Here is a 25,448-nt window from a genome sequence, read left to right as displayed (position 1 = left end):
AGGTAGTAAACTTCCAGACAATTTCTCCTGAAGGCTGCATTTAAGCAATCTTAAGCAGACACTATACAATTTGGCGAAGTCGTTGATATTCTCCATTTAAATTCTCTTCGTAGAATGTAGTGACGTTCACTAAAAATCGACCGAATTACTTCGCGTTTGAACTCATTTTCATCGAGAAACCATAAAAACATTTATTAAAAACATGAACGTTCTATTTCTCGGTGCTGGGTATTTTACCTGGCCCAATGGTTTTATTGCTCTCGGCAGTTAACGAGCGGCCTGCCCGGGACCGCAGGCCCTCGATCGGAGCGAGGAAGCAAAACTGTGGGGTGGGTAGTAAAAAGCATTTCAATAATCCGAGGAAGACTGTATTCATCAAATATAGTGTAAAATTTTTGCAGCTCGATTAATAACAGCTTTTGCTACAGACAACCATCATGGTAAACAGATGATTAAACGGACTGTTAAACAGTCCCATTAAGTTAAATAAACATATGTATATACAGATCACCGAAGCAGACGCACCGCAAAGCTGTTCATGAGAATAAAACAGAATGCTATAAATATCCCCTGTGGCTTACGTTTTCAGCATGGGGCGTAGAAAATGTACGTACACGTAAAGTCTGTCAAACGAAATACACAGTTTATTATTTAAGAATGACGACAGAGGAAGCATTTCCGCCGATCATTAGGTTGAAGGTAAAACGAAAAATGTGTGCAAATAACATCTACCATAGACTGTGTTATATGACTCGCGGTTTGAGCTTAAATATACCCGCAACATATCTGGAATTTTGGACATTTCTTTCCCACGTTTGACGCCACAATAAGCTGAATGTGTTTCTTCAGTTTCCTAAACAAAAATACTGCGGGGAAGCTGGCCTAATGGAATAATTAATCGCTGACGCATGGTTTTTAATGAACTCTAAGCTGCGAGCATAGTGTTGTCCGAAATATCCATGTTTTTGCATAAAACTACACATATGACCGTGCTTTCCACAAAGGTGCTAAACAATATAAGGTAAAGCAACCATTGATGCTTCGTGTTATAGTATTTATGTCGCGATATTGGCGATACTCCAGTGTCCAAGAAGTTCATAACTATTTTTAGACAATCCACACGACTAACATATTGTTAGTTTCTTAATCAAAACAGACTTCTCATTGTTGAGGACCTAGCTACAACGTTCTATTAACTAAACGCGCATAATTTCATTCAGAGCATCACGAACGACCTTCATATCTCAGAAACAGTTACGCGGTTCGCCTTTACTCGAAACGTGTATTTAATGAAATGTAATAACACTAATAAATTACTTCGTTTATTCAGTGGACCTTACGATTCTCTTTAGCCGACCACGATCCAGATATCGTGCCTTACATGTTTGAACATGTTTGAGCTGCCTACCTCGCTTGGAACATTATCATTAAACAATTCTCCTAACCATGACGATTCTGGAGGACAGCGATATTTAGAATATTAAATTAAAAATAACTTGCTACACGACGAGATCGTGCGAAGTAATATCACGAGAAACAAACGATCTAAAAATACCACTTACACTCATGCTTCAAATCCTGACGCTCCAAGAGACTGTATATAATTCAGATGCTTCCTCTATCGCTACAATACCACTGGAAAGCCGCTTAAATCTGGCCAAAATTCGTCGGATAGTAAAGAAGCGGAGCATTCGAAGCAGTCCTTCCAAAAGCAAGTTAATAAGTGTCATCTAATACTCCGAAAATTATTCATACGTTGGCTTTTATATATCCGCAGTTCCACCAAAAACAAGAGCTACGTCTTTTCTCAACATTATCCTTAACATTATACTTTCTCCTGTTGATCCTTCCTACATAGAGTGTCCGTTTAGTAAAGCAGCTCGGAATACGTCCGCGACGTCCGGTTACGCCATTCAGCAGCGCGCCACCCTGTAAGTACGCACAAGCCAGCGGTTGTTGTCAGCGGTGATTCTAGCTCGGCCGATAATTCGCACATGGCGGAACCCGGCTAATCGTGGCGTAGGATCGCGTAGTGACCGCGACGCGGGGAAACAGAGACGGCCGAGGAAAGAAGCGAGAGGACTCGCCTACCCCCTGGCTTCGATAGGGGCGCGTGCGCCCGCGCCCGCGCCCCGTGGCGAGCTGCAACCCCCGGGCGGCCGTCGGACAAGGACAGGTGGCGCGCACACCGATAACGGCGCGGGCGGCGGCGGGGGAGGGCAACGCGATGCGACCCCTGTTTTTCCCCCGTAATCGTTGCCGCCCGATTCTGCGCCCTGGCCGGCGTACGGGGGCGGCTCCTATGCTCCTGTTTGCCTTCAGCGTTACCCTCCAGGAGTGCATGAATGGTGATTTGACGCGCGTGCCGGGGAAAAAAAGTGTGCGTAACTCCCGTGTCCGGCGGCCGCTGGATAGGTGAAAGAATCGAGGAGAACAGGGCGTCTAGATCCGCGAGAGGCACGATGGTCACGGACAATACTAGCCAGGTATGGGCCCTGCGTAATTCTGCCATCGGCGATGCGAGTGCCGGAATGTTGCCGGTACCCTTCTCCACCCCCGAGCGATCGAAGGGTGTGAACTTCAGCCGGGGTGTACGCGGCGATAGAATTTCGTGGCTTCCCCGTACCGTGCGACGGTTCGATGGATCAGGTAGCCGGGCACTTTAGTTTTTAAGGGAAATTGTTTTTTTTAAGGGGATGATGGCTGTACGGGGGAGCGAGGATGTTTTTTTTTTGGTGCTCGCCTGATGGCTATTGATAGAGGAAAAGGGAGTCGGGGAAGGGGATGATTGTAAGCAAGGTGCCACGGTATGGAAAGGTGGAGGGCTACGCGAGCCGGTTGCTGTGTATGGAGGCTTCTCTGGGGGGGAGTCTTGCAGGTGGATGGTCGAGGTTTATGGGAAGAAGCAGATTTATATGGGGGGTAAGAAAGTAGAACGATGAGGCGAAGGTCACGGTGAACTGTAACGTGCAAACTGCGTCGGTTGGATCTAGGTGTCAGACATGTCCTCCTCTCGCGATGCTGTAACGCAATTACGGCTTATTATGCGGACTAAAAATAGTGTCGCGTGTCGTTTGCGAGTAGATGAACGGGAAGAGGGTGGTTTTACAACAGAACGCCTTGTTGGAGCTTTTGTAAAGCTTACAAGCATTCAACTCTAATGTATACTAATACCGTTTTATATTAACATTATTCTAGAGATACGAATGCCTAAGTAGCACGTTAAATGGAGCATCGAGCATTATGCTTCCCGATTGAGAATTCTAACGATAAATTATAAGATCCAATTCTTACCTGTAAAATACCTTTTCCACCCCTGCTGTATCTCCTCGAATTCAAATTTATGCCGAGGGGGTGACGCGGGCGGTCAAGAATGGGGCACTGCTGGTCACGATTTCGTAATCGCTTGAATTTCTAATTTGGAACTCCTGCTTTTAATCGTGCGCTATACATTGTGCAGCTTTTAAACCGTCATTTCGAGTCTTCTCTGTACCCAGTTCTCTGAAACTCTTCGGTCAATCTATAAGTAATGCGATTAGTCCGAAGACTAGGTGTGCAGTAAAGTATAACAAAGCTTAGTGCAATATATATTCATTCATTTATTATAAATATTAGCGTAAATAAAGAACTCCTTTTCAACTAATACTGAGCTTCGTCAAGTACAAATCTTCTTCCAAGTATTTAAAGAACTCCATTGCAATTTTTCACCTTTAATTATCCATTATTCCCGAGTCGCATTTAATTACCAAATTTGTTTCTCAGGCCGACGACACGACAGCATTTCTTCGCGCTGCTCGTTCCGGGAACCTGGAAAAAGTGATCGAATTCCTCGACACCGATTTAGATATTAACACAGCTAATTCGGTGAGTATCCGGCACTGGCTACTTCCCGTTCGTGTTCCAATGGTATGCTTCGCGTTGCAGAATGGTTTAAATGCCTTGCATTTAGCGTCGAAGGATGGCCACGTCGAGATAGTAACCGAATTGCTGAAGAGGGGTGCTAGGGTCGATGCGGCTACGAAAAAAGGGAACACCGCGTTGCACATAGCTTCGCTGGGTAAGTGTCTTATTATACAACGAGCAATGAACGTCGGACGAATATATTTCATACGCTTGATTCCAGCCGGTCAATCGGAGATAGTCAGTATCCTCATCCAGTACGGAGCTGCGGTTAACATTCAGTCGCAGAATGGCTTCACACCCTTGTACATGGCCGCTCAGGAGAACCACGACCAAGTCGTCAAGTTGTTGCTCGGTAATGGAGCTAACCAGAGCCTCGCAACGGAGGTGAGTAATCTATACGCACGGCCCGTTTGCGATTTAGCAATGCCACTTAACGCGCGATGATCGTTCAGGACGGTTTCACCCCCCTTGCCGTGGCGATGCAGCAAGGGCACGACAAGGTGGTCAGTGTGCTTTTAGAGAACGATTCAAAAGGGAAAGTCCGGCTCCCAGCGCTGCACATAGCGGCTAAGAAAGATGATTGTAAGGCTGCCGATTTACTGTTACAGGTGAATGATGACGGAGATAAATGCATTCTTCTCTGCACTGTAGTTCGTTACTATCTATACTGTGATACTGTACGTTAAGTTTTTTACCGAACGATGTTTGCTGTCTGCTCCTTTTAGAACGACCATAAACCCGACGTTACCTCGAAGAGCGGCTTCACACCCCTGCACATCGCCGCTCATTACGGGAACGAGGAGATAGCGCGGCTATTGATAAAGAGGGGCGCCGATGTGAATTACTTAGCGAAGGTTTTTACACAGAGCATGGTTTATATCCGTCGAGATCCTCGGCGGTCGCGTATTCATATCTCTGGTTTCTTTTATTTAGCATAATATAAGCCCGCTGCACGTAGCGGCGAAATGGGGTAAAAACAACATGGTTAAAGTATTATTAGAAAATTCTGCGCAAATCGATGCTAAAACCAGGGACGGTTTAACGCCGCTTCACTGTGCGGCTAGATCTGGACACGAGCAAGTAATTACCACGCTTCTTGAGCACTCTGCGCCTATCAGTGCACGAACGAAAGTACGTAAGGCATTGCGTTAAAAGGGATTTTAGAAACGGACAGTAAGAGACTGATCGCTTGAACCTGCTTCTCAGAATGGGCTTGCGCCGTTGCACATGGCATCGCAGGGGGACCATGTGGACGCAGCGAGGGTGTTGCTGTATCATCGTGCACCAGTTGACGAAGTCACGATCGATTATTTAACGTCCCTACATGTGGCAGCGCATTGTGGGCACGTTAGGGTCGCGAAGCTGCTCCTCGACCGAAAAGCTGACCCGAATGCACGCGCCTTAAATGGCTTCACGCCGCTGCATATCGCTTGCAAGAAGAACCGAATAAAAGTTGTCGAGCTTTTACTGAAGCACGGAGCATCGATCGAGTCCACCACCGAGGTAATTGAGACTAGAGGATTACTTATTCGTGCCGATTATATCCCGCGCACCCTGTTTATTTGCAAAGTGTAAAATTTCCTTCCTCAATTATATTCCTGTAGACTGACCAGGGTAATTATCTCTGAAGTCTGGGGAGATGAAAAAAAAATGACTATACGAATGATATTTGACGCGCGAGAGCATATTATCTAGCACCAGCAAGAATTTTTTTGGCTGGAAAGGTCAGGAATGTTTTAAGAATGCAGTTCTTTTGGATAGAAGAAAGAGGAAAGAGAGCACGATTAGGCCAGTTCAACCACACAGCGTGCTGAACGCCGTCTGTGGCTGAATTAGTCTCATTATGCGCTTCCCACTTGAAAACACCAAGTTGATCTTGGGGTTTGAAAGAGTTTTTTTTTAATCGAAATTGTAGGAGTTAACTGATTTTTTTTAGCTGATACAAGACTGGTTAATAGATGCTGTTACAACCAATGCAGATGATCATTTCTATATATCCTCTGCTCAAAAAGCAATCTTTTGAGAATCGTGGAGTCATAGATTTTGAATTCTAATGGAACATCTGTGTATATTTTACAGTCTGGACTGACTCCTTTACATGTGGCCAGTTTTATGGGATGTATGAATATCGTGATATTTCTACTGCAACACGAAGCCAATCCTGATGTGCCAACTGTTAGGGGTGAAACACCCCTACACCTGGCAGCTAGATCTAATCAAACAGATATTATTCGAATTTTATTAAGAAATGGGGCTAAAGTCGATGCTCGTGCACGGGTAAGTAATGCGTGAACAATACTTGCGATAATTATAAATACGTGTACACGTAAATGATCACTCATGCATTCATTACTATTAACAAATTTCATGCATTCCATTAACCAGTCTTATTTTCCGCTTTCTTTCTATATCTGCCGTTGATATTACGTTACTGTTGTTCATCATAATGTATGCATATCATCTCACACATCTACCGTAATGATTATTAATCTCTCGCCGCGGTGCGTGCTATAATATTCTGCAGTATAATTGTATTACCATTTGCAGGAGCAACAAACACCGCTTCATATTGCATCACGATTAGGAAATATTGATATCGTTATGTTACTGCTGCAACATGGTGCCGCCGTTGACACCACGACGAAAGATATGTATACAGCGTTGCATATCGCTGCGAAGGAAGGTCAAGAGGAGGTAATGTACAAAGAAATTACAAAAATCGCGGATTATATCAGCACGCAGAGTAGATTACACTTGTTTTGGACGCGGCATCGCGAGTACCTTATGTAGGTCCTGTAATCGCAGGAATTCGTTACTTTCTTATCGCATATTTCCCTTCGTCATCAACGTTTCATTTCATATGTTGTTAATAAAGCTTTGTTTATGTTCAGTATATTTTATGTTGTTTATATGTATTGAATTTTAATAAAATCTTTCGTCATATTGATTATTTTTTACGTTGCCTTATTTCGATATTATACTTTGCATGCATTCGGCGTAACAGTTTTAGAAATTAATGGTACCGTCTCGTTATTATTCTTATCTGAACATTGTATTTGCGCTGAAATTTAGTTTCACCTCGTATGTAAACTGACAAGGGAAGATCCCGAAGCCGAAAATTCAAAAAATTCTGAAACTTTGTGAATATGTAGGGGATTTCCTTCTGATTATAATGCAATTTTTGTTTGCTGCCCAACTTCACTCGAAGGGGGTGAAATTAACCCTCCGAAAATTCGGCTATTTTCCGATTTTGTGCTGTAACTCGTAAAATGTAAGAGATAGAAAAAAAGTTTCAAGACAAAAGTTACTTCTTTTAATTAGATCTATCATTTGGTTAAAAATTATCTTACAATTCACGAGTTATAACAGAAAGTCGGAAAATAATCGGATTTTCAGGGGTCAATTACACCCCCTTAGAGTGAATTTTCATATTCACGAAGTTTCAGAATTTTTTGAATTTCCGGGTTTGGGATTTTCCGTTGTGAGTTTTACAGGACACTGTTATCAGATGTACCGTTCTATAGGAGATAATTTCATTTGTGTTAATTGTAACTTATTTAGTGTATTGTTTTTTGTGTTGTGCATAATGTAAACTGTGAACGTAGTTTCCATAAACCTCATTATGTATTTCTAGTCGTTCGAAGGTAAGCTATGCATTTCCATTATAAATTATAGAGCTGCGGTGGTTGATTTTACTTGATAATTATAAATAGCCTTTATGTATGTTTAGTTAATGTTAGTTTATTATATCATTTTAAGTGTTTTAGCAAATGAAGAGTACACATTTGAAAACACATTTTTCAAGGTTTGAATGCCTTTTTATTTGAGTTTATATTTTTGATATTCAGGTGGCAACTATTCTTGTGGAAAATAATGCTTCTCTTAAGGCTACGACCAAAAACGGTTTTACTCCTTTACATATAGCGGCTAAGTATGGCAATATGAGTGTTGCGAAGATACTTTTACAACGGGACAGCAAGTTAGACGCACAAGGAAAGGTTTGTGTGAATTCATCGATATTAATATTACTATATAAATTTTTCATCGAATATCTGTTAAATATTTCTCGCGATAAATTTTATCAATTGCCCCCTGATTGTAATACAGTAAATGTAAAATATTTCAGAATGATATTTCTCCTTTACATCTGGCTTGCCACTACGATCACCCAAATGTCGCGAATCTTTTACTGGAGAAGGGAGCATCTCCTCATCTTGCTTCGCAAAATGGACATACCCCTCTACATATAGCTGCTCGTAAAAATCAGGTAAAGTTTCGACATATATTTCAGGTCCCTTAAAATTTAATTAACGTACGAATCTTTAGATGGACATTGCTTCTACTCTGTTGGAAAATGGAGCGAACGCTAATGCTGAATCTAAAGCGGGCTTTACACCATTGCACCTAAGTGCGCAGAAAGGACACTACGATATGACAAATCTATTAATTGAACACGGCGCTGATCCTGATCACAAATCAAAGGTAAAGAAACTTGCAGCGAAGCGCAACGAATGAAAACATTACCAGCGAATGGAATTTAACATTCATTCCCTGCTCAGAATGGTCTCACTGCGTTACATCTATGCGCTCAAGAGGACTTCATTAAGGTAGCTTCCATTCTTGTGAAGAACGGTGCAAACGTGGAGAGTGAGACTGAAACCGGATACCGACCGATACACGTAGCCGCGCATTTTGGAAATCTTTCAATGATTCGATTCCTTCTGAAACATAACGCGAGTATCGATGTGAAAACTCAGCAGAATTATACTCCGCTTCATCAGGCTGCTCAACAGGGTCATGCCCATATTGTCACCGCTTTGTTAGAAGGCAACGCTTCGCATAAAGCAAGGACTAGCGTAAGCGTGTTATACTTATTTTTCAGTTTAAATAACTTAGAAAGTCCTGAGTGTATTAACGTTGTAAAATGAGTCAACGGTGTGACGAGATGATATGTATACGAATTATTCCAGGACGGTTTAACTGCATTAAATATAGCTCAGAAACTGGGGTACATATCTGTTACGGAAGTATTGAAAGGATTGTCTTACGATACATTGACACCCGATAATAAGAACTGGGAAGAAAAGTATAAAGTTATTGCGCCTGAAAGTATACAAGAAACAAGTTTCATGTCTGATTCTGATGACGAAGGAGGTATACAGATTTGCTTTTCATAATTGTTCGATTAAGGCACTTCGCTGGACTAAACAGATTCTGCAAATGTGCTATTTATTTAAGGGAGAAATATTTGCCTTCCAGGTTCAGACGCGCTGATCAGTGAACAACCATATCGCTACCTTACGGCAGACTTAATGAAAAGTTTAAGGGATGATTCCCTACCTATCGATGTTACAAGAGACGACCCGGTGCATAGGCAAGGTAAACGCAGATACTTATTCTATAGCTTCGAATACTACAATTAGTTTCGCGTAAGTTATAAAGTCATTTTTTATCAGTTACAAAAGAAGAGAAACAAGAGTTTACACAAAGCAATAATTACTGTCTAGCAGAAAACTTTGATACTGATGGATTTAATCTGGGGTACGTAAACAGCATTTACGGACTATCGATTATAAATTTTGTATAAAATTGGCTATAAACTAAAAGAAGTTCATTTTCATTTTTAGGCGACTTCATTTCAGATCGTAAGTATATTTATATACGTATAACAAGATTATACTGTTTGTCTTTGGAAATCTGTAGCTCCCCTTTCGTTTTCTTAGATTTCTAGTAAGCTTCTTAGTGGACGCACGTGGAGGTGCTATGAAAGGATGTAGACACAGCGGAGTACGTATCATTGTGCCACCCCGCAGAGCGACGATGCCAATTCGTGTCACCTGTAGATTGGTAAAGCCCAGTAAAGTAGCGAATCCTCCTCCTCTAATGGAGGGCGAGGCTTTAGCGACTCGTATCATAGAGATGGGACCAGTCGGCGCAACTTTCTTAGGGTAAGTACTACTTTCTCAATTACTTCTAGCGACAAATTATTCATCCGAATGGTAAATTTTATTCTAGGCCTGTTTTAATCGACATACCGCACTTTGCCTCAATTCGGGGCAGAGGAAGGGAGATCATCATTCTTAGGAGCGAAAATGGAGAGACTTGGAAGGAGCATGACAATTCAGTTGATAATGACGATACATTGCTAAATACACCACACGGTACTTTTAAGACACGAGAGACCGAAACTTTTTATAAATAATAAAAATCTAATCATCCTTGTTTCACAGATCCACAAATGAGTGCCCTTCATTCTGGTAGAATCACTCGCATAATAACCACAGACTTTCCCCAATACTTTGCCGCAGTAACAAGAATTAAGCAGGAGGTCCATGTGATCGGCGCCGAGGGTGGCATTTTAATATCAAGCGTAGCTAATCACGTTCAAGCGGTTTTCCCACCAGGAGCGTTGACAAAGAAGATTAAAGTTGGATTGCAGGTAAGTCATCACGGAAGCTTTCTAAACAGGAACGGTTGATGAAATGTGTTTCGCTCCTTATAGGCTCATGTGATTCCTGCAGAGCTTACAGCAAAATTGCTTGGCAATTGTGTCGCTGTTTCTCCTGTGATAACAATTGAGCCAAGAAGGCGGAAGTTTCATAAACCTATTACTCTGACGATACCAGTACCTCAAGCTGCGAATAAAGGAATGATCAACCAATACGGAGGTGACACACCAACGCTACGTCTCTTGTGCAGTATCGCGGGTAAGTGGATAATTAAACTGCTATATATATATATATATTCTATATGAATTTTTACAAGGCTCACAGGTAATATTTATTTGTCTGCATCTCAAACGCAGGTGGTACAAGCGAGTCACAGTGGGAGGATGTTACTGGCTCTACGCCACTAACATTTATGAACGACAGGGTGTCGTTCACTACAACAGTTTCTGCTCGATTTTGGTTAATGGACTGTCGAAATATAAGCGCAGTCCCAAAAATGGCTACAGAATTATACGAGGAATCCTTATACGTACCGTACATTATAAAGTGAGCGTTATTATTAAACTAACTGTGATTTACTATTATGATCCAGCGGATAAAAATTTATACCTTCTCTTTTACGTAGCTTTGTAATCTACTCAAAGCGAATGGACGTGCTGGAAGCGACGTTAAGAATATTGTGCATGACAGATGGGAAAGAAGGGATGCACACTTTGGAGAAGCAAGAGGAATTCGTTGAGATTGTGAAAAGCCGCGACGTTGAAGTAAATATCGTCCACTGTATAATTTCGATCCAAACTGCACTTAATTGGAAACGACGTAGCATGATGATGTCAAACTGTCCCAAGTAACGGAGTTCTATGTCGTACAGGCTCTCGATGGGAAGGATCTTTACATCGAGTTCAGTGGAAATCTGGTGCCCGTGACTAAGTCGGGTGTACAGTTGAAGTTCACTTTTCGAGCTTTCCGTCAGAACCGTTTGTCTTTCCATGTTAAAGTAAAAGATCCGTTATTAGATCCTGTAGCTAGGATGCTCTTCATGAGAGAGCCGAAGGTCGCCAAAGGAGAGCCGCCTCAGCAACCGATTTGCGTATTAAATATCTTTCTTCCAGAAATTACGTCTAAGGCGGAAGTCGAGAAGAAATCGAAAGGTGAGGACCTCGAGTATTCTCATATCTAACGAAGATGTTCCTATTCGCACGTGACAACGTTATTATCTCTCTGTCGCAGATTACGAGGACTCGAATATCATTAATCAGAAAATAGATTCTTATGAGTTAAAGTACAAGATGGAGCAGAAAGAGAAAAGCGACGAACCTAAGGACGCTTCACCCACCGAAAAGAAATTCATTAGCGACGCTCTGCGAAAAGAACGATCAGGTATGACATTTTCACTTACAGCTCCTTTAATCTAACGAGTAACGGGAGAGAAAGCCAACTTTCACAGAGCTTTCGTAGCATATTCATGAATACTTTGAATATATATGTCTTGTTCTTCGTAATGGTATCGAACGAAGTGTTATTTTTAATTGAACGTTCAAAGTAGAAGGTGCAAAAAAGAAAATATACTTTAGTTGTTGGATACAGATCACTTTAATAATTCTAATTTCATGATATTGCGATTGAATGAATGAATAATAAGAAGAGTACTGCAGTGATTGATATTTGTAAGTTTGATGAATTTGATTGCCGAGTTGGGGGAAGTATCCTCTCTGAAACGGTTCAATTGGAAACAAGGTTGTGAAATTCCATTGTAATTCTATTTCCGTACAAGCGGAGAAAATCAATCTGCTTACGGCTTAAGCGTCCAGTAAGGCTTCTTTAATTCAATTATACATATAACAGTATCAACAAACTGTCGAGGTAGCCGTGACAAACTTGTTTAGTTTGTTCTGAGCCACTGCTGGAAACGTTATTTCTAGACACTATCTTCTTTTGAGTATCGTCTTGGCACGATTCTATAAACGTGAGTTTGCTTTATTTAAACCGAGTGACAATTCTTGCATCTTTCTGTTTATTTCGTTTATTAAAAATCTGTCTCATACATTCACTGTATTTCTGTTCACCTTAAACATTAATTTCCACTTTCCTTTCGATTTTCAGTTTCAGGTTTTTTTAAGTTCTTTAGTAATTTGCACTTAAGATCTGCACGCTAAATCTTAAAACAAAAAAAAAAGAAGTAACCGATCGAAAAGGTTCTCCTTCGTCATGGAGGAGTTGAGTGAGCGACGCGAAGGAAAAGTGGAGATGGTGTGTAATACTTTGGAGGCAAACCAAGAGAATCTATCATGCACGGAGAAATCCGTGCCAGATACAGATACCTTAGAGCAAGCTACTCAACAGGCAGGGGTAAATACGAGTCTGGATAAAAATCAATCGCCGTCGGTGATTGTCGAAAACCCAAGCCCATCGAGAACGAAAGTGAAGCGTAAAGCGAGGTCGACGCGAAGGAAGCTTAATGCGATGATCAATAACACGTCGTTACATTTCTCTGACAGTGATTCTGAAGGAGAGTTGACGGCGATCAATTCTCATGTTCGAGTATCGAGTCATTCATCGGACGCTCAGCAAGGGCCAGTGATCTCTGTGATACCAGATGTCGTGGAGGCTGAGAATGAGCTCGATCCAATTTCGAATCTTCTTTCCCCGGACGTGGACACCTCTCGGCGCAATAGCTTTGTCGAAAATCTCACAGACGTCGACGAGATTTATGCGAGTGAAACGGAGGCCGAGCAGAAGGAGAATCAGACTCTTAAGGTCGCTGAGAGCCCTTGCCAAGGTGACACGGATCTCGAGGACTTCGAGGGTGACGACGAAGTTCAGACGACGATTTATGTGGAGCCGAGGTCCGATATATTCTACGACTATAGCGGAGAGACTATAATGACCAAAGAAGGCGACGGACCGTTTTCCGTAGAGATAAGAAATAAAATGTACCGCGAGGAGATCCCACTGAACAAGTTGTGTAGTACCACGCCAGATATTATGGTCGTGACTAACACCGATACCGACGAAGAGGATATGAACGTATCCGATGAGGAGGACTTACCGGAAGCCTGTTACAGTCAGAAGGAGATACTCGAAGACTTGGACGTTCTTACAGCGTCTCAGATTATTATGAGAAATATTAATAAGATGGAAAATATGTTAACGGTTAAGGATATTAGCGAAGAGGGGGCTAGCGATTGTCACACTGATGTTGAGGATGTTGATCAAATTGAGTAGAGTAATTTGGAACATATCGGGGGCAAGGGCATGGATTTGCAAGATATGGCGATGATCATGTGCCTAAATAATTACAAGGGGACTATACATTGGTCAGAGTGTAATCTGTAGGTTGAGGAACCCAGTCACTAAAGATCGGTTAAAAGGCGACGGAAGAAAACTTCATGGGAAATAATTATGTGTAATTGTAAAAATAAAGGCTTTCAGACGCTAAACTTAGGTAGAGAATGAAATCTGCATGCGCTTCTTTGTAAATTTAGTAGTTTCTCTTTTTCTTCTTTGAGAACTTTTGTTTTCCTTTTTTGCACCACGCTTTGGATTGAATTTCTGCTGCTTGTGTTAGAACTTTGAAAGGGTTGACAAGTAGAAGTCGACAGTAGGAAGTAGACGAATCTGACGAGCCGGGACTTAACTTCGAGAAATCTAGAAACGATGAAACGACACGAGAGCACAGATTGCGTACTCATGTTTAACGAGGATTTGTTGATGAGAAAATGTTTGCTTTAACATTGTCACTTGGTATTAACACAATTTTCTATACTTATACTTGCAGACAGAACTGCCGTCCTCAACATTATCATAGACAACCGTATGGGATATTAATTTTAAAGCTTGAAGGCTACTAATGTCTAAGGATATTGATTAGAGAAAAAGAAATGAGAGAGCATTCTTCATAGTCTTTAAAGCAATTGAGAATTACGTATATCACGATTATACGCGTAGCGTGCATGTTTCACGTTGGGAAGTATTGTTGATATCTCGATGATTGATCGTTCTAAAATTGTATTCCTTTTAGAAGCAAATTGTTGTATGTACAGTAATAGAGTTTACGATAACGTTGTGTTGATAACGTTTGAAAGAGGTCTCGTGAAAGGAACTCTAAGTGTTCGTTATAGATGTTTGGTCGCATAATCTTATGAACCTATGGACGAGATTGTAAATATACGCAATGTATTTTATGCGTCATATGTACCTATCTAATAAAAAGTAATGTGAGCATAATTCTTGGTTGTTCTAGATGCTGTTACTATTCACGAATCCCTTGCGCAAAAAGCGGCTTCTCCCCTAGAATCTGTAGATGCTAGTTATCCCAGTAAAGTAGTCGGGCAAGAGCAAGATCTGTCACCGGTCGTCGAGAGTCAGACGTACTCAGAGAAGAGGAAATTCTGGGAAGATATATCGAGGAAGCGGGAGAGTTATCAGCGGTCAGAGTCCGAAGTGTCAAGGACGTCGCAGTTAACGGACAATGAAAGTGACAGTGAATGCGTGCAGAACATTGTCACAGAGGACACCACAGAGAACGTTCCGCAGCTGGAGAAGTCTGAGACGCTGGAGGATCTGAACGTGCCTGACATTTCCGAGTGTTCCGTAGCGGAGAAGGCTCATTACTTCGAGGAGCAGATACAAAAGGAGATGACGAATCCTCCGCCTAAGTTCCAGCACCAAGACTCGCTCAAGCTCAAGAAAGAGAAGCTAACGAAAACTAAATTGAGTGACAAGGAGAAGGTGGACGACGATGAGAAGTCTGCGAGCGAGGTGATGGAGGAGACGATATTTGAGGAGAGCACAGAAGTTATTATTCTACACAAGAAGGACAAGAAAGAAGATGAAACGAAAGAACTAAAGAAATTGTCTTCCGAAGATGAGAAGGAAAAAGATGAGAGCAAGGAGCTGCAGGAACATGTAAGTGATACACGCGTGTTAGATAGTGAACAATTGCTGAGCAAGGAAAGGGAGGAATATGCAAAATCAACGAAAGAAGAGTATTCTGCCCTTGAAGTTGCAACGGAGAAAATAGACGAGCCTGAAAAGTTACAGAGAGATGCTGAGGAGATTGCGAAGACCGCAGATGTTGGCGACGAACTTACAATAAAGAAGAAAGAATCTGTAGACCAGGTGGTCGAAGTTATCGAAGAGAAATCACAAGGAGCAGTTAAACTAGTAGAAGACACAAAGACGATAGAGCAAAGTCCTGCATTAATAAAAGAAGAACCGGTTGAATCAAGAGTTTCAGACATTAAAGAAGAAAAAATTGACGTAACACATACTATTCAAGAACAACATTTAGAAATATCAGATACCTTTAAAAAAATGCATATAGAACACATAAAAGATACAAAGGAAAGGCAGGAAGAAGCGCAACAATCTCGTACAGACGTAAGTGCACGAGAAGAAACTGTAGAAGATGCAAAGAAAGAGCAGAAAGTAGCAAAAGAGGTGCAGGAGCCTCTTACAGACATAAGTGTACAGCAAGAAGCAATATATATAAAGAAAGAGCAGGAAGAAATGAAAGAGTCTGTCGCAGAAGTGCATATAAAAGAAGAAATAATAGAAGATGCAGAGAAAGCTCGAGAAGAGGTGAAAGAACCTGTTATGGACATAAGTGGACAACAATTAACTCTGGAAGATATAAAGAAAGAAAAGTTAAAAGTAGAGGGGCCCATCACAGAAGTGAGGATAAAAGAAGAAATGACGGAGGGCGTTGAAGAAACAAGAAAGGAGGTAAAAGTATCTCTTGCAGATGGAAGGGTGCAGCAAGAAACATTGAAAGACTTACAGAAAAGAGAAATAGAAATGGGAGAACCTGTATTAATAAAAACAGTAAAAGAAGAAACGATAGGGGGGGTAGAAGAATCTCTCACAGATGTAAGGGTCAAGCAAGAAGTCACAAAGGAAACTGGAGACGCGCAAGAGTCTGTTACAGATACGAAGTTAGAAGGAGAAGTTGTGAATGGTGAAAAAGAAAGACGCGAGGAGGTGGCACAGCCTGCTACACGCGTCAGCTTGCAGCGAAAAACAGCTGAAACGCCAGGGATCAAAACAGAAGAAGTTATTAAGGAAAAATCGAGTGGAAAGCAGATTATAACAGAGGAGACCACTATAATTTACAAAGTGCAGAAGGATGGTACGTTGGTCCAGGAACAAGTGCTAAAGTCTGTTCAAATAGAAGGAACAGGTGATGGCGTAGGAGCGTTCAGTGAAATTACCGCAGACAGAGTAGAAAGGGAGATATTTGAGAAGCATATGCCTGAAACAATTTCTTCTATGGAAGTTCAGAAGGAAATACAAAAGTTTCTCGAGGGAGGAAGAAGAGCTGAAGCTGAAGTTTGCGAGGAGGTGACATCGGTCGGCCAGGAAGCAAGGCTCGAAAGCTTAGAGAAAGTTGAACCTTTCATTGAGGTAACTACAAAAGAAGAAGTGGAAATAAAAGAAGAAAGCAAACGGGACGAGGAGACTTTAATCGCAAAAGAAGAACCGGTAACAGAAATTGAGACAAAGTATATTAAGAAGGAATTCGAGTCTCGTATTCCAGTCTCAACGACAAAGGCAGATAAGAGTCCAAAAGAAACGAAAGCTAAAGCACCTGCAGAAACCAAGCAAGTTGCAAGTAAACCCGAAGCTGTTCCAAGCGCAGAATCGTCAGATATTTCTCTGGCGAGTAAAAAGAAGGAATTCGAATCTCGAATTCCCAAACGCGTGTTTGACGTTAAGCTGGCATCGGAAAAGCCTGGGAAGAAAGATATACACTTTAAAAAGGAAGAGGTGACTTCGAAGTTAGAAGAACATCTGACCACGAAGAGCGAAACACAAACGTTTTCTAAAACCTTCACCGATCCCCAAGAAGCTTTCAAGATGTTCGAGGGCATGGATAGCGCGAAGAGTGACTTCACCACAGTTACTTCAAAGATCGATCACAAGAGCTCTAGTACGTTAGAGAAGAAAGAGGTAGTGTCTTCAGAAATCTTCAGCGGTACGGACAAGATAGTAACTCTTGAGGAGACGGAGCGCGTAGAAAAGAAGAAGTCGTCGGAATCGCAAATGAAGAAGGAATCACCGACTGAGACGCTGGAGGAGAAGACAAGCAAGCACGAGGAATTAGACAAAACCGCCATTCAGAAGTTGTCCATGAATATGACGGACACTCAGGAAGTAATAGACGCATCTGCATCGGAATCAAGAGCTGAGTCGAAGAAGGAAGAAAGGATTAAAAAGTTGTCGGACGATGATGGAACCACAACGCATGAAGTGGGCAGTACTGTTCAAAGGGAGAGCGACGCAGATGTGGCCATTCGAATCAAGAAAGACATTTCTGAGGAGGCTGTTAAGGATAGCGCGATGGACGAGAAGATAACAGAAGAAAGGACCTTTAAACCTATTACAGATGCGGATCATATTGAAACGCTCGCTCAAAGTGACTCCCATAAAGAAACTAAAGAGAGTTTTGATGTGATCCAATTTATACCAAGTGAGAAGGCAGCGGAAGAGAAGGACCTGTTGAAAGAGGAGGTGCCTCAAGAGGAAGAGAGTCTAGAAGAGAAGCAGCGACAGAAGTTTAAAGAGATCGAGGCACGTACCATAGCAGAAACATTGATCCAATCAATTGAAAGTGAGCTCGAGGCGAAGTCAGCTGAGGATCTGAAGGCAGAGCTACTTAGTAAAGGCTATTTGGAGCAGATCATGAGGGAGAGCACTGAAACCGACCACGAGAAGCTGGCTGACGACTTGACACGTAAATTCCAAAGTATAATGAGGAAGTCAGCGGGCAAGCAGGCGGATGCAGGTAAAGTGGACCAAGGCTTAGCCGAGACGCCAAGGCTAAGATCATCGATACCGGAGGAGCTGCATGATAAGGGTTCCACCAGAGACAGCATAAGCGTCAGCGAAGACATAACGAAAGACGAGGAATCTTCTCCGCACGATAAGGAAGAGAGTCTTCTTCTATCGTCTTCGCTGGCTAGATTGCAAGACAGAGACATCACCATGAGTCCTAGTAGCATATCTGAGCAGATAGACTTCGAGGAGACCATTGATATCGACACAAACGACCTGGAAGATATGTCAAAGCCAACCCTGAGCCCTCAATCTGAGAAGATCCGATCGGACAGGTCGAGCAGTCAAGTGGAATTGCGGAGGGATGTTCACAGCGACGGGAGCTTTCTTCAGGATAAGATGGTGTCTGAAGTTTCGGGCGCCAGGGTATTAGAGATCCTTGAACCTGGCATGGAGAGCCAATCCAGGCAAGACTCTGTGGACGTGCCTTCCTTGGAGACCGACGAGCAGAAGATATCTGAGCAGACCAGCAGGGGGATCCCATCGTTGCGCGAAAGCGCGGAGACAGACTCGTTTGATAGGGCGGCTGAAGAGCGAGATATAACTATCAGCCCTAGCACCGTATCGGAAGACACAAATGTAGATTACTCTCTGGTGCAGGAGCCTTCGATTCCTAGCGCGCCGCACAAGGAGCACGAGATATTGGTGCCGAAGCGGGCGGACAGTTTCGAGATTGAGAGTCCTCCTCTGGTCTCTCCAAGGACAAAGGCCCCCGGTCTTGAGATTAAGCCGGTCAGTTGGATGATCGGCGAGGAGAAGATCGAGATATCAGAGACGCTACAGCCGTCACAGATCTTCAACCAGGAACTGGAGGCGTACGAGTCGATGCGCAAGAAAGAACGATTGTCATCCCAAGACGGGTCCACGGATCACGAGCAGGAGTCTGGCACGAAGTCCACGGAGGACATCAGCGTGATAGAGTCGACGAAAGAGGCCGCCCTAGAGGATGGTCTTGGATCAGCCAGCAAAAGTAAGTTCACGGTGATTCCTGTTATCGAGCAGGACTTTGAAAGCGAATTAGTAGAGAACAAATTAGACATTAGTTGTCAGGAGTTAATGGATACGTTGCAGCGGGAATACGACGCGAAAACGCTCATTAAAGAGTACGTGGAGACCATGCGCCAGGAGTTGAGTGAACAGGTAGTGGAAGCGCAGAAGGAGAAGGAGGAGGAGAAATCGAAGAAGCAGGAGGAGGAGTCTCGTGAAGTAGAAGAGGAAGCTAGCGTGGCCGTAGCTGAGAAAACAAAGACTGAGGAGCCTTCTGAAGAAGCCAGGGAGGAAGTGTCTAAAGTAGAGGATAAGCAGAAAGTAAGTCAACCAGTTACTAGACCAGACATAGAGCTAAAATTAGAGAACACGACGAAACCGTCGAAGGAGGAAGCAGCTCAAGAAGTGACTGGGTCCGATAAAGGGATACGCGTGGACGACATGTTAAAGGAGTGGACAGAGAGTTATCTATCGAAGATGAAACCGTTCGGCGAGGACTACAAGAGGCATATAGAGAAAGCGACGGAGAAGACCGATAAGCCTGGAAGATCGACGACAGTTCCTTCCAACACTTGTGCCTTTAAAATAAAAAAAGAGGATCTCTCTAGTGTCGATTTAAGCGCACGGTACGCCATAACTGTTCTAGACCAGGTAGTTAAGAAGGAGATCGCCGAGGTGCAGGAGTCCTTAGAAGCGGCGAAGCAGGATCTAATAGAGGAGTTAAACGAGAACAGCGAGACTGTCATTCAAATAAAAGACTCACCCTCGGAGTTTCAGTTCATGCTGCAACCCGAGTCCATCCCGAACGACTTGCCATTTTTATACAAACCGCCATCCCCCGAGCGTGCCCGCGAGCAGGTCCTCGAACGCGACCTGGAAGCCACGAGCAGCGACTCGCCGAAGGAAGAGCCGCGCGAATCATCGAAATTTCAGGAGAAAGATACGACTGAATGCAGAATGGACATAGAGGAGTCCGCCCCCAGTAGCATGGAGGAGCAACCACACCCGAGAACGGAGCTACCTGTGATCAAAACCGATATGTCTGACATAGAGACTGCGATAACCGTCCACGAAGATACAAGAGACGACGACGAGGATCGTCCGAGCCCCAGGCCCACCAGCAGGTCCGGATCGGACGTAGACAATAAAGACGAAAGCTCTTCTCTGGCCTTGCCGCGGCCAGTGCTGAGAAGACGCCAGAAGCCTGGCAGGTCGTCCAAGAGGGCGGTCACCTCCGAGAGCGAGGCGGACATTGGTTCCAGTTCAGGCGACAGCAGCAACTATCAATCCTGCGATTACGAGTACGGTAGCGGCAGTAGACCCAGCTCTTCCGACGTGGAGGCCATGCAATCCTGTGGGATGCCGTCAGGGACAGCCTCGGAATACGAGACAGCGGTGATGTCAATCGAGCACTCCACGTCGTCTAAGCCGACTTCCCAAGACTACCATACCGCAGCCACTACGATGAGCTCGCGAGAGTCCATGAAGTCTTTGGCGTCATTGAGCTCGGGCCACCTAGGCAGTATCGACAGCACCAGTGAATTATCTGAGACGCTGGTGGCCTCCGAGGCCGATGTTGAGAGGGAAGAATCGGAGGAGAATCTGAAGAGCGACCTCGAGGACGAGCAGACGGAGCAGTCGGATTCCTCGGGCAGCGATATGCCGATTGACGAGTCCATGGACAAGATCGACAGCCATGTACCTTATCGCATGAAGAGGTCGTCGGAAATGATCTTCATGCAGGTAGTCGACAGCGACGCTAGCCTCGATGCCGAGGGTCTGGAGGAGTCGATGCCAGAAGACGCCAAAGGCGTGGATTCTGCTACGTCTACCTCGACGGTTACACCCGGGGCTCTTCACTCTGTGGACATAATGACGTCGAGGGTCACCGAAGATGGTGTGCAGAGCGTGTGCACTCAGGTGAGCTCGGTTCAAGCCGCGACAGAAGCTGAGACGACTGAAGAGAAGATGTCTGATACGAAGACAATCGAGAAGGACACAGAGATCGCTGAGACCACTGAGAAGGAAACGGAGATCGCTGAGACCACTGAGAAGGACACGGAGACCGTTGAGACCACTGAAAAGGACACGGAGACTGTGGAGACCACTGAGAAGGACACGGAGACCCTAGAGACCACTGAAAAGGACACGGAGACCCTAGAGACCACTGAAAAGGACACGGAGCCTATGGAAACCACTGAGAAGGACACGGAGACCCTAGAGACCACTGAAAAGGACACGGAGACCCTAGAGACCACAGAAAAGGACACGGAGACCCTAGAGACCACTGAAAAGGACACGGAGACCGAATTAGAGGTGCAGATACCTGAAGCCGATGCTCCGGAGCAGAAGTGCGCGGGAGCGTTGAGCGAGAGTCCCGAGATGTCTGCGCAGGCATCGACGCTGTCGATGATGCAGCAGACAAGCATGTCCACGTCCTCGGCCTCGGGCGTGTCCGTGGACACGGTGATAGGAAAGGAGAAGATCGACCGTCACTCACCAGACAGCGACTCCTTTGAGATGGTCGACAAGCCGGATATTATCGATGACTTTGTGGTGGTAGAGGAGGTCGGCCGCGAGGCTGAGGAGTACGACTCGGAAGGCAAGAGTATCTGCATCAGCGCCATACCGCAAGCGAGTAGCAAGCAGTACGACAGAGATCTGGAGAATATGATCACCGAACCTAAAGAGGACTCCCAGGTGTCCGGGAGCCAGACATCCAAGAACAACGAGTTGTTCGACTTCGAGTCGGAGGAGAGCCCGCCGCAAGCGTCCAACGATGACCAGTACTCGCAGTCGTATTCGGACGAGGAGCAATACGAGGGTGGCAAGAAGTGGATAGAGATGCAGTTCCACGCGGACCCGCGGGCATACGACATCGAGTACGACCGCGGCCCCCTGGAGGACATCAAGGAGGAGGAGATCACCGACTTCGAGGCTGGCAGCAGCCGATTTGGCAGCCTCGGTAGCCACAAGGAGTCCATAGGGAGCGTGGGCAGTATGCGCGGAAGTTTGGGGAGTACCCCCGACTACGATATTCTGGCCGGCAAGAAGTACTTCGTTAGGCCGGCGGATCACGACAATATATCCCTGAGCTCGTTGCAGGAGTTCGAGAACCTGGAGAGCGCGGTGGCCGCCGAGAACTCGAAGAAGCTCCAATGCGGGTCCCACGATTCCGTGAACAACGGCAGTCTTCCGAGAAAGTACGTGGCCAGCCGATCCGGGCACGGCGACGACGTGTCGTTGTCGTCGTTGAAGGACTTCGAGGGCCTGGAGAAGGCCTGCAGGGAAGCGCACCTGATCGAGCTGCGCGCCAGGGAGGAGGAGGACCTGCTGGAGCACGAGAGCCCCGAGAACAAGTACAAATTGGAGGGCCTGCCGCGGACGAGGGTCGACACCAGCACGGCAGGCTCGTTCAATCCGAGCACGTCCGGGTCGGACGACTACGAGAAGCGGATCAAGGAGATCGACGAGATCATACGCATAGCGCAGTCGAACGTGGAGAAGTTCGACCGGCAGGACGACACCACGGAGGACATCTCGCAGATAGAGATCACCGACGCCGAGAAGATCGGCGCGCAAGCGCTACCCGGCTTGAAGCAAGAGGAGGTCAAGGACGTACCTGTACAGAAGGAGGGTAACATCATGGAGACGAGCACAGACTCCCTCGAGTTGGAGGATAACATGGATAAGAAGCACCATCCTCTGTGCCGGAGCTCCGATTCGTTGGAGATGAAGACCACTCTGGATTATCCGTCGCTGAGCTCCGACTCGTTGAACAATGTTCGGGACGGGAAGGAGACACAGCTGGATATGGCTGAGCACGCCAGCAACGTTAGGCGCATCTCGTCCGACTCCTTGGACATGCCTTTGCTGGAACAGCAAAACGTCGAGGGTCAGGAGAGGGGTAGCGACCACTCGGATAATTCTCTGGAGCAGAGGTCCGAGACCACGGAGACCGACGCCAGGGGTGACAAAATCAGGACGACGCCGACCACTGGTACATAGGAATAATTTCGTAGGTATGTGTTACACAGATTGCACGATAATAGTCAGTTAACCAGTCGAAGAAAGTTTTGTGAATTAATTATTAGAGTGGGCCTTATTTTCAACCTGCGATTTATTTTGTTCTTACCCCCTAATATGGTTCCATTTCATAAAAAATAGTCCCTGAAAAAGATTATCGCAATCGGACAACAGGAAATGGTGCCGACCAGGTCTTAAAGTTTAGAATTCATCAATCCTTTGAATATGAAGCCCTATCGAAATTTTGTTCAAATACTATTAAAGGAGCATTCAATTTTCTACAATTACTGTACTTTTAGAAGCTTAAGATCTGGTCGGCACCTTTTCCTGTTGTCCGATTGCAATAAACTTTTTCAGGGACTATTTTTTTATCAAATGACACCGCTCTAGGGGGGTGAGAGCAAAGAAATACAAAAAAATCGACACGTAGAAATAAGGGCCACCCTATTAAGTATATGTTGATGAAATTGAGAATATAATGGGTACTGGTGTTCGCTGCGATATCTACTCTGTGCGCCGTAGCGGGTACTAGTGTCCATTTGGTAACGCAATTACGATTCTAATTATTTAATAAAATAAATATTTAATTATTTGTGGCGATAAAAAGTATAATAATGGTATCATACGCTTGTACGGTATCGTACGCTTGTAACTATCTATTTGCGTTGTCAGCACACAGAATTCCCCTTGAAAGTAATCGGCATATGAAAGGAAATGGAAAAGCCGTTGATACGCAATATGTACCTTGATTAAAACACATTTTTGGACACGCTGATCTTTTCTCCTAATGTGTTACGCACTCCGGATATTGCACTTGAGTTTCAGTTTTGCCCTCGGTACCGATTGAGCTAGAAAAATATTAGTAATGTATTAATCTAGCACCCATACATAAAACACCCAATGTTCTTTGTAATCACTAGCGAGGTGACGTTAAATACTTACTGCTCAAATTGCAGATAGTAGACCATCACGGTAAATTCGTCGCAGCAACCAGCCACAAGGCCGCAACGATGTATTATCGAGCCACTTGGAATGCTTTACGTGTACAACATAATATTAAAAAAGAAAAAGGAAAAAAAGAACACACACATACACACAAACAGGAAACAATGTACTAAGGAGGTACTTGCCGCGTTGGGCATAACGCAGGACACCAACGCATTCGTCTTTGTTTCAGTGGCAACATATTCTAAGAGCGTTTACTTTATTATGCTTAAGTAAGATAGTTATGATGTTTAATATATAAGGTTGTTATCGAGATGAGATTGAAATATGAACGACGCTTGATTGTTTCGAATATTATATCTAAAGACCAAGCGATCTTGATTCAATTATTTAAAGGGTCCGCGGGGCGCTCTGCTCGATCCGTTCCCGCGGTCGTTCTTAAGTTGCATCTCTGAGAATATTGTACTCCGACCGCTATTTATGTGTTCTACTTGTATGATAACGATTAGGCGATTACGTGGCATGCGTTGTAAATTCTTCGATTATAATAACGTGTCTTCGCGGGCGCGCTCTCTCCGAGCGCCGATACACAGAGACTTCTAAACACTTCTACCCAATTCCACACACTGGTATCGAGGAACGTTTTACTCGTTAACATTATTGGTTGCAAGTGTTCACAGAAGAACAGAATATATAACTATTAATCGAATAGAAGGAAATTTTATATGCAAACACGTAATGTTTAAGACAATTAGGGGGAAAGGAACAGACTAAAAGGGCGTACATTCTTTACTATTAAAGGTAAGACGCATACGCGCAAACGTTGTAGACACTTTTTGTATGCGAAATCTAAATCGGTACGAGATAACGTTGCTTCGGTTCTATCGTCGACGTTTTTTTTTTTATGTATGTCGTCGATTGTACGCGCTATATGTTGTATCGAGATTTTAACGATGTTCTTAATTTATTCTGAGGATCTGTTTTTATTTGATCGATCGAAATATAAATCTATATAAAAGTAAATTGTACGAGATTTATCTATGCCTCTTACGTTAACAGTTACATTAACATTAACTGGATTTTCTTCGCGGAGTGCCTATTCTAAACAGAGTTGGGCGTTATTCGAATAATCTTCGAATACAAATTTGGAATAAAATTAAATTATTCGAGTATAACGAATCGTTTTTTATTCGGAATAAAAATTTATTCAATTAATGCCCAACTCTGATTCTAAAGAACGGCACTCAATCCTCCTTTAATCCATGAAGCTCTACGTTTGTCGATGCTTCTAAATGGAGGTGC

General features: G+C 44.0%; 2 protein-coding genes across 2 annotated transcripts; both read left to right on the top strand.

The window, feature by feature from the left end:
- Positions 1–444: 444 nt before the first annotated feature.
- LOC143371278 (uncharacterized) lies at positions 445–25,169 on the top strand. Its single transcript, XM_076816244.1, has 28 exons — positions 445–699; positions 3,763–3,864; positions 3,925–4,057; positions 4,124–4,287; positions 4,356–4,511; positions 4,629–4,757; positions 4,837–5,034; positions 5,110–5,406; positions 5,983–6,180; positions 6,451–6,597; positions 7,752–7,901; positions 8,030–8,170; positions 8,230–8,385; positions 8,463–8,759; positions 8,874–9,057; positions 9,163–9,282; positions 9,360–9,444; positions 9,531–9,548; positions 9,627–9,851; positions 9,919–10,064; positions 10,134–10,342; positions 10,406–10,610; positions 10,709–10,898; positions 10,978–11,116; positions 11,224–11,503; positions 11,583–11,732; positions 14,596–23,197; positions 24,158–25,169. Exons 1-27 carry the CDS (start codon positions 658–660, stop codon positions 23,181–23,183), a joined length of 12,849 nt encoding a protein of 4,282 aa, XP_076672359.1. The 5' UTR covers positions 445–657; the 3' UTR covers positions 23,184–23,197; positions 24,158–25,169.
- Positions 11,897–14,579, top strand: LOC143371311 (uncharacterized). Its single transcript, XM_076816320.1, has 2 exons — positions 11,897–12,318; positions 12,456–14,579. The coding sequence occupies exon 2, from the start codon at positions 12,561–12,563 to the stop codon at positions 13,575–13,577; it is 1,017 nt and encodes a 338-aa protein (XP_076672435.1). The 5' UTR covers positions 11,897–12,318; positions 12,456–12,560; the 3' UTR covers positions 13,578–14,579.
- Positions 25,170–25,448: the final 279 nt, after the last annotated feature.

The sequence above is a fragment of the Andrena cerasifolii genome, chromosome 7 (assembly GCF_050908995.1).
Source record: "Andrena cerasifolii isolate SP2316 chromosome 7, iyAndCera1_principal, whole genome shotgun sequence".
NCBI lineage: Eukaryota > Metazoa > Arthropoda > Insecta > Hymenoptera > Andrenidae > Andrena > Andrena cerasifolii.
Note: the sequence above shows the minus strand (reverse complement) of the source record. Positions and strands in the feature narration are given on the sequence as shown.

Bases quoted from the DNA above. Each gene is read 5' to 3' on its own strand.
- LOC143371311 (XM_076816320.1), top strand. From the start codon at position 12,561: ATGGAGGAGTTGAGTGAGCGACGCGAAGGAAAAGTGGAGATGGTGTGT.
- LOC143371278 (XM_076816244.1), top strand. From the start codon at position 658: ATGACGACAGAGGAAGCATTTCCGCCGATCATTAGGTTGAAG. The intron at 6,181-6,450 runs GTAAGTAATGCG...TACCATTTGCAG, and splicing joins AAGTCGATGCTCGTGCACGG to GAGCAACAAACACCGCTTCA. The intron at 8,171-8,229 runs GTAAAGTTTCGA...ACGAATCTTTAG, and splicing joins TAGCTGCTCGTAAAAATCAG to ATGGACATTGCTTCTACTCT.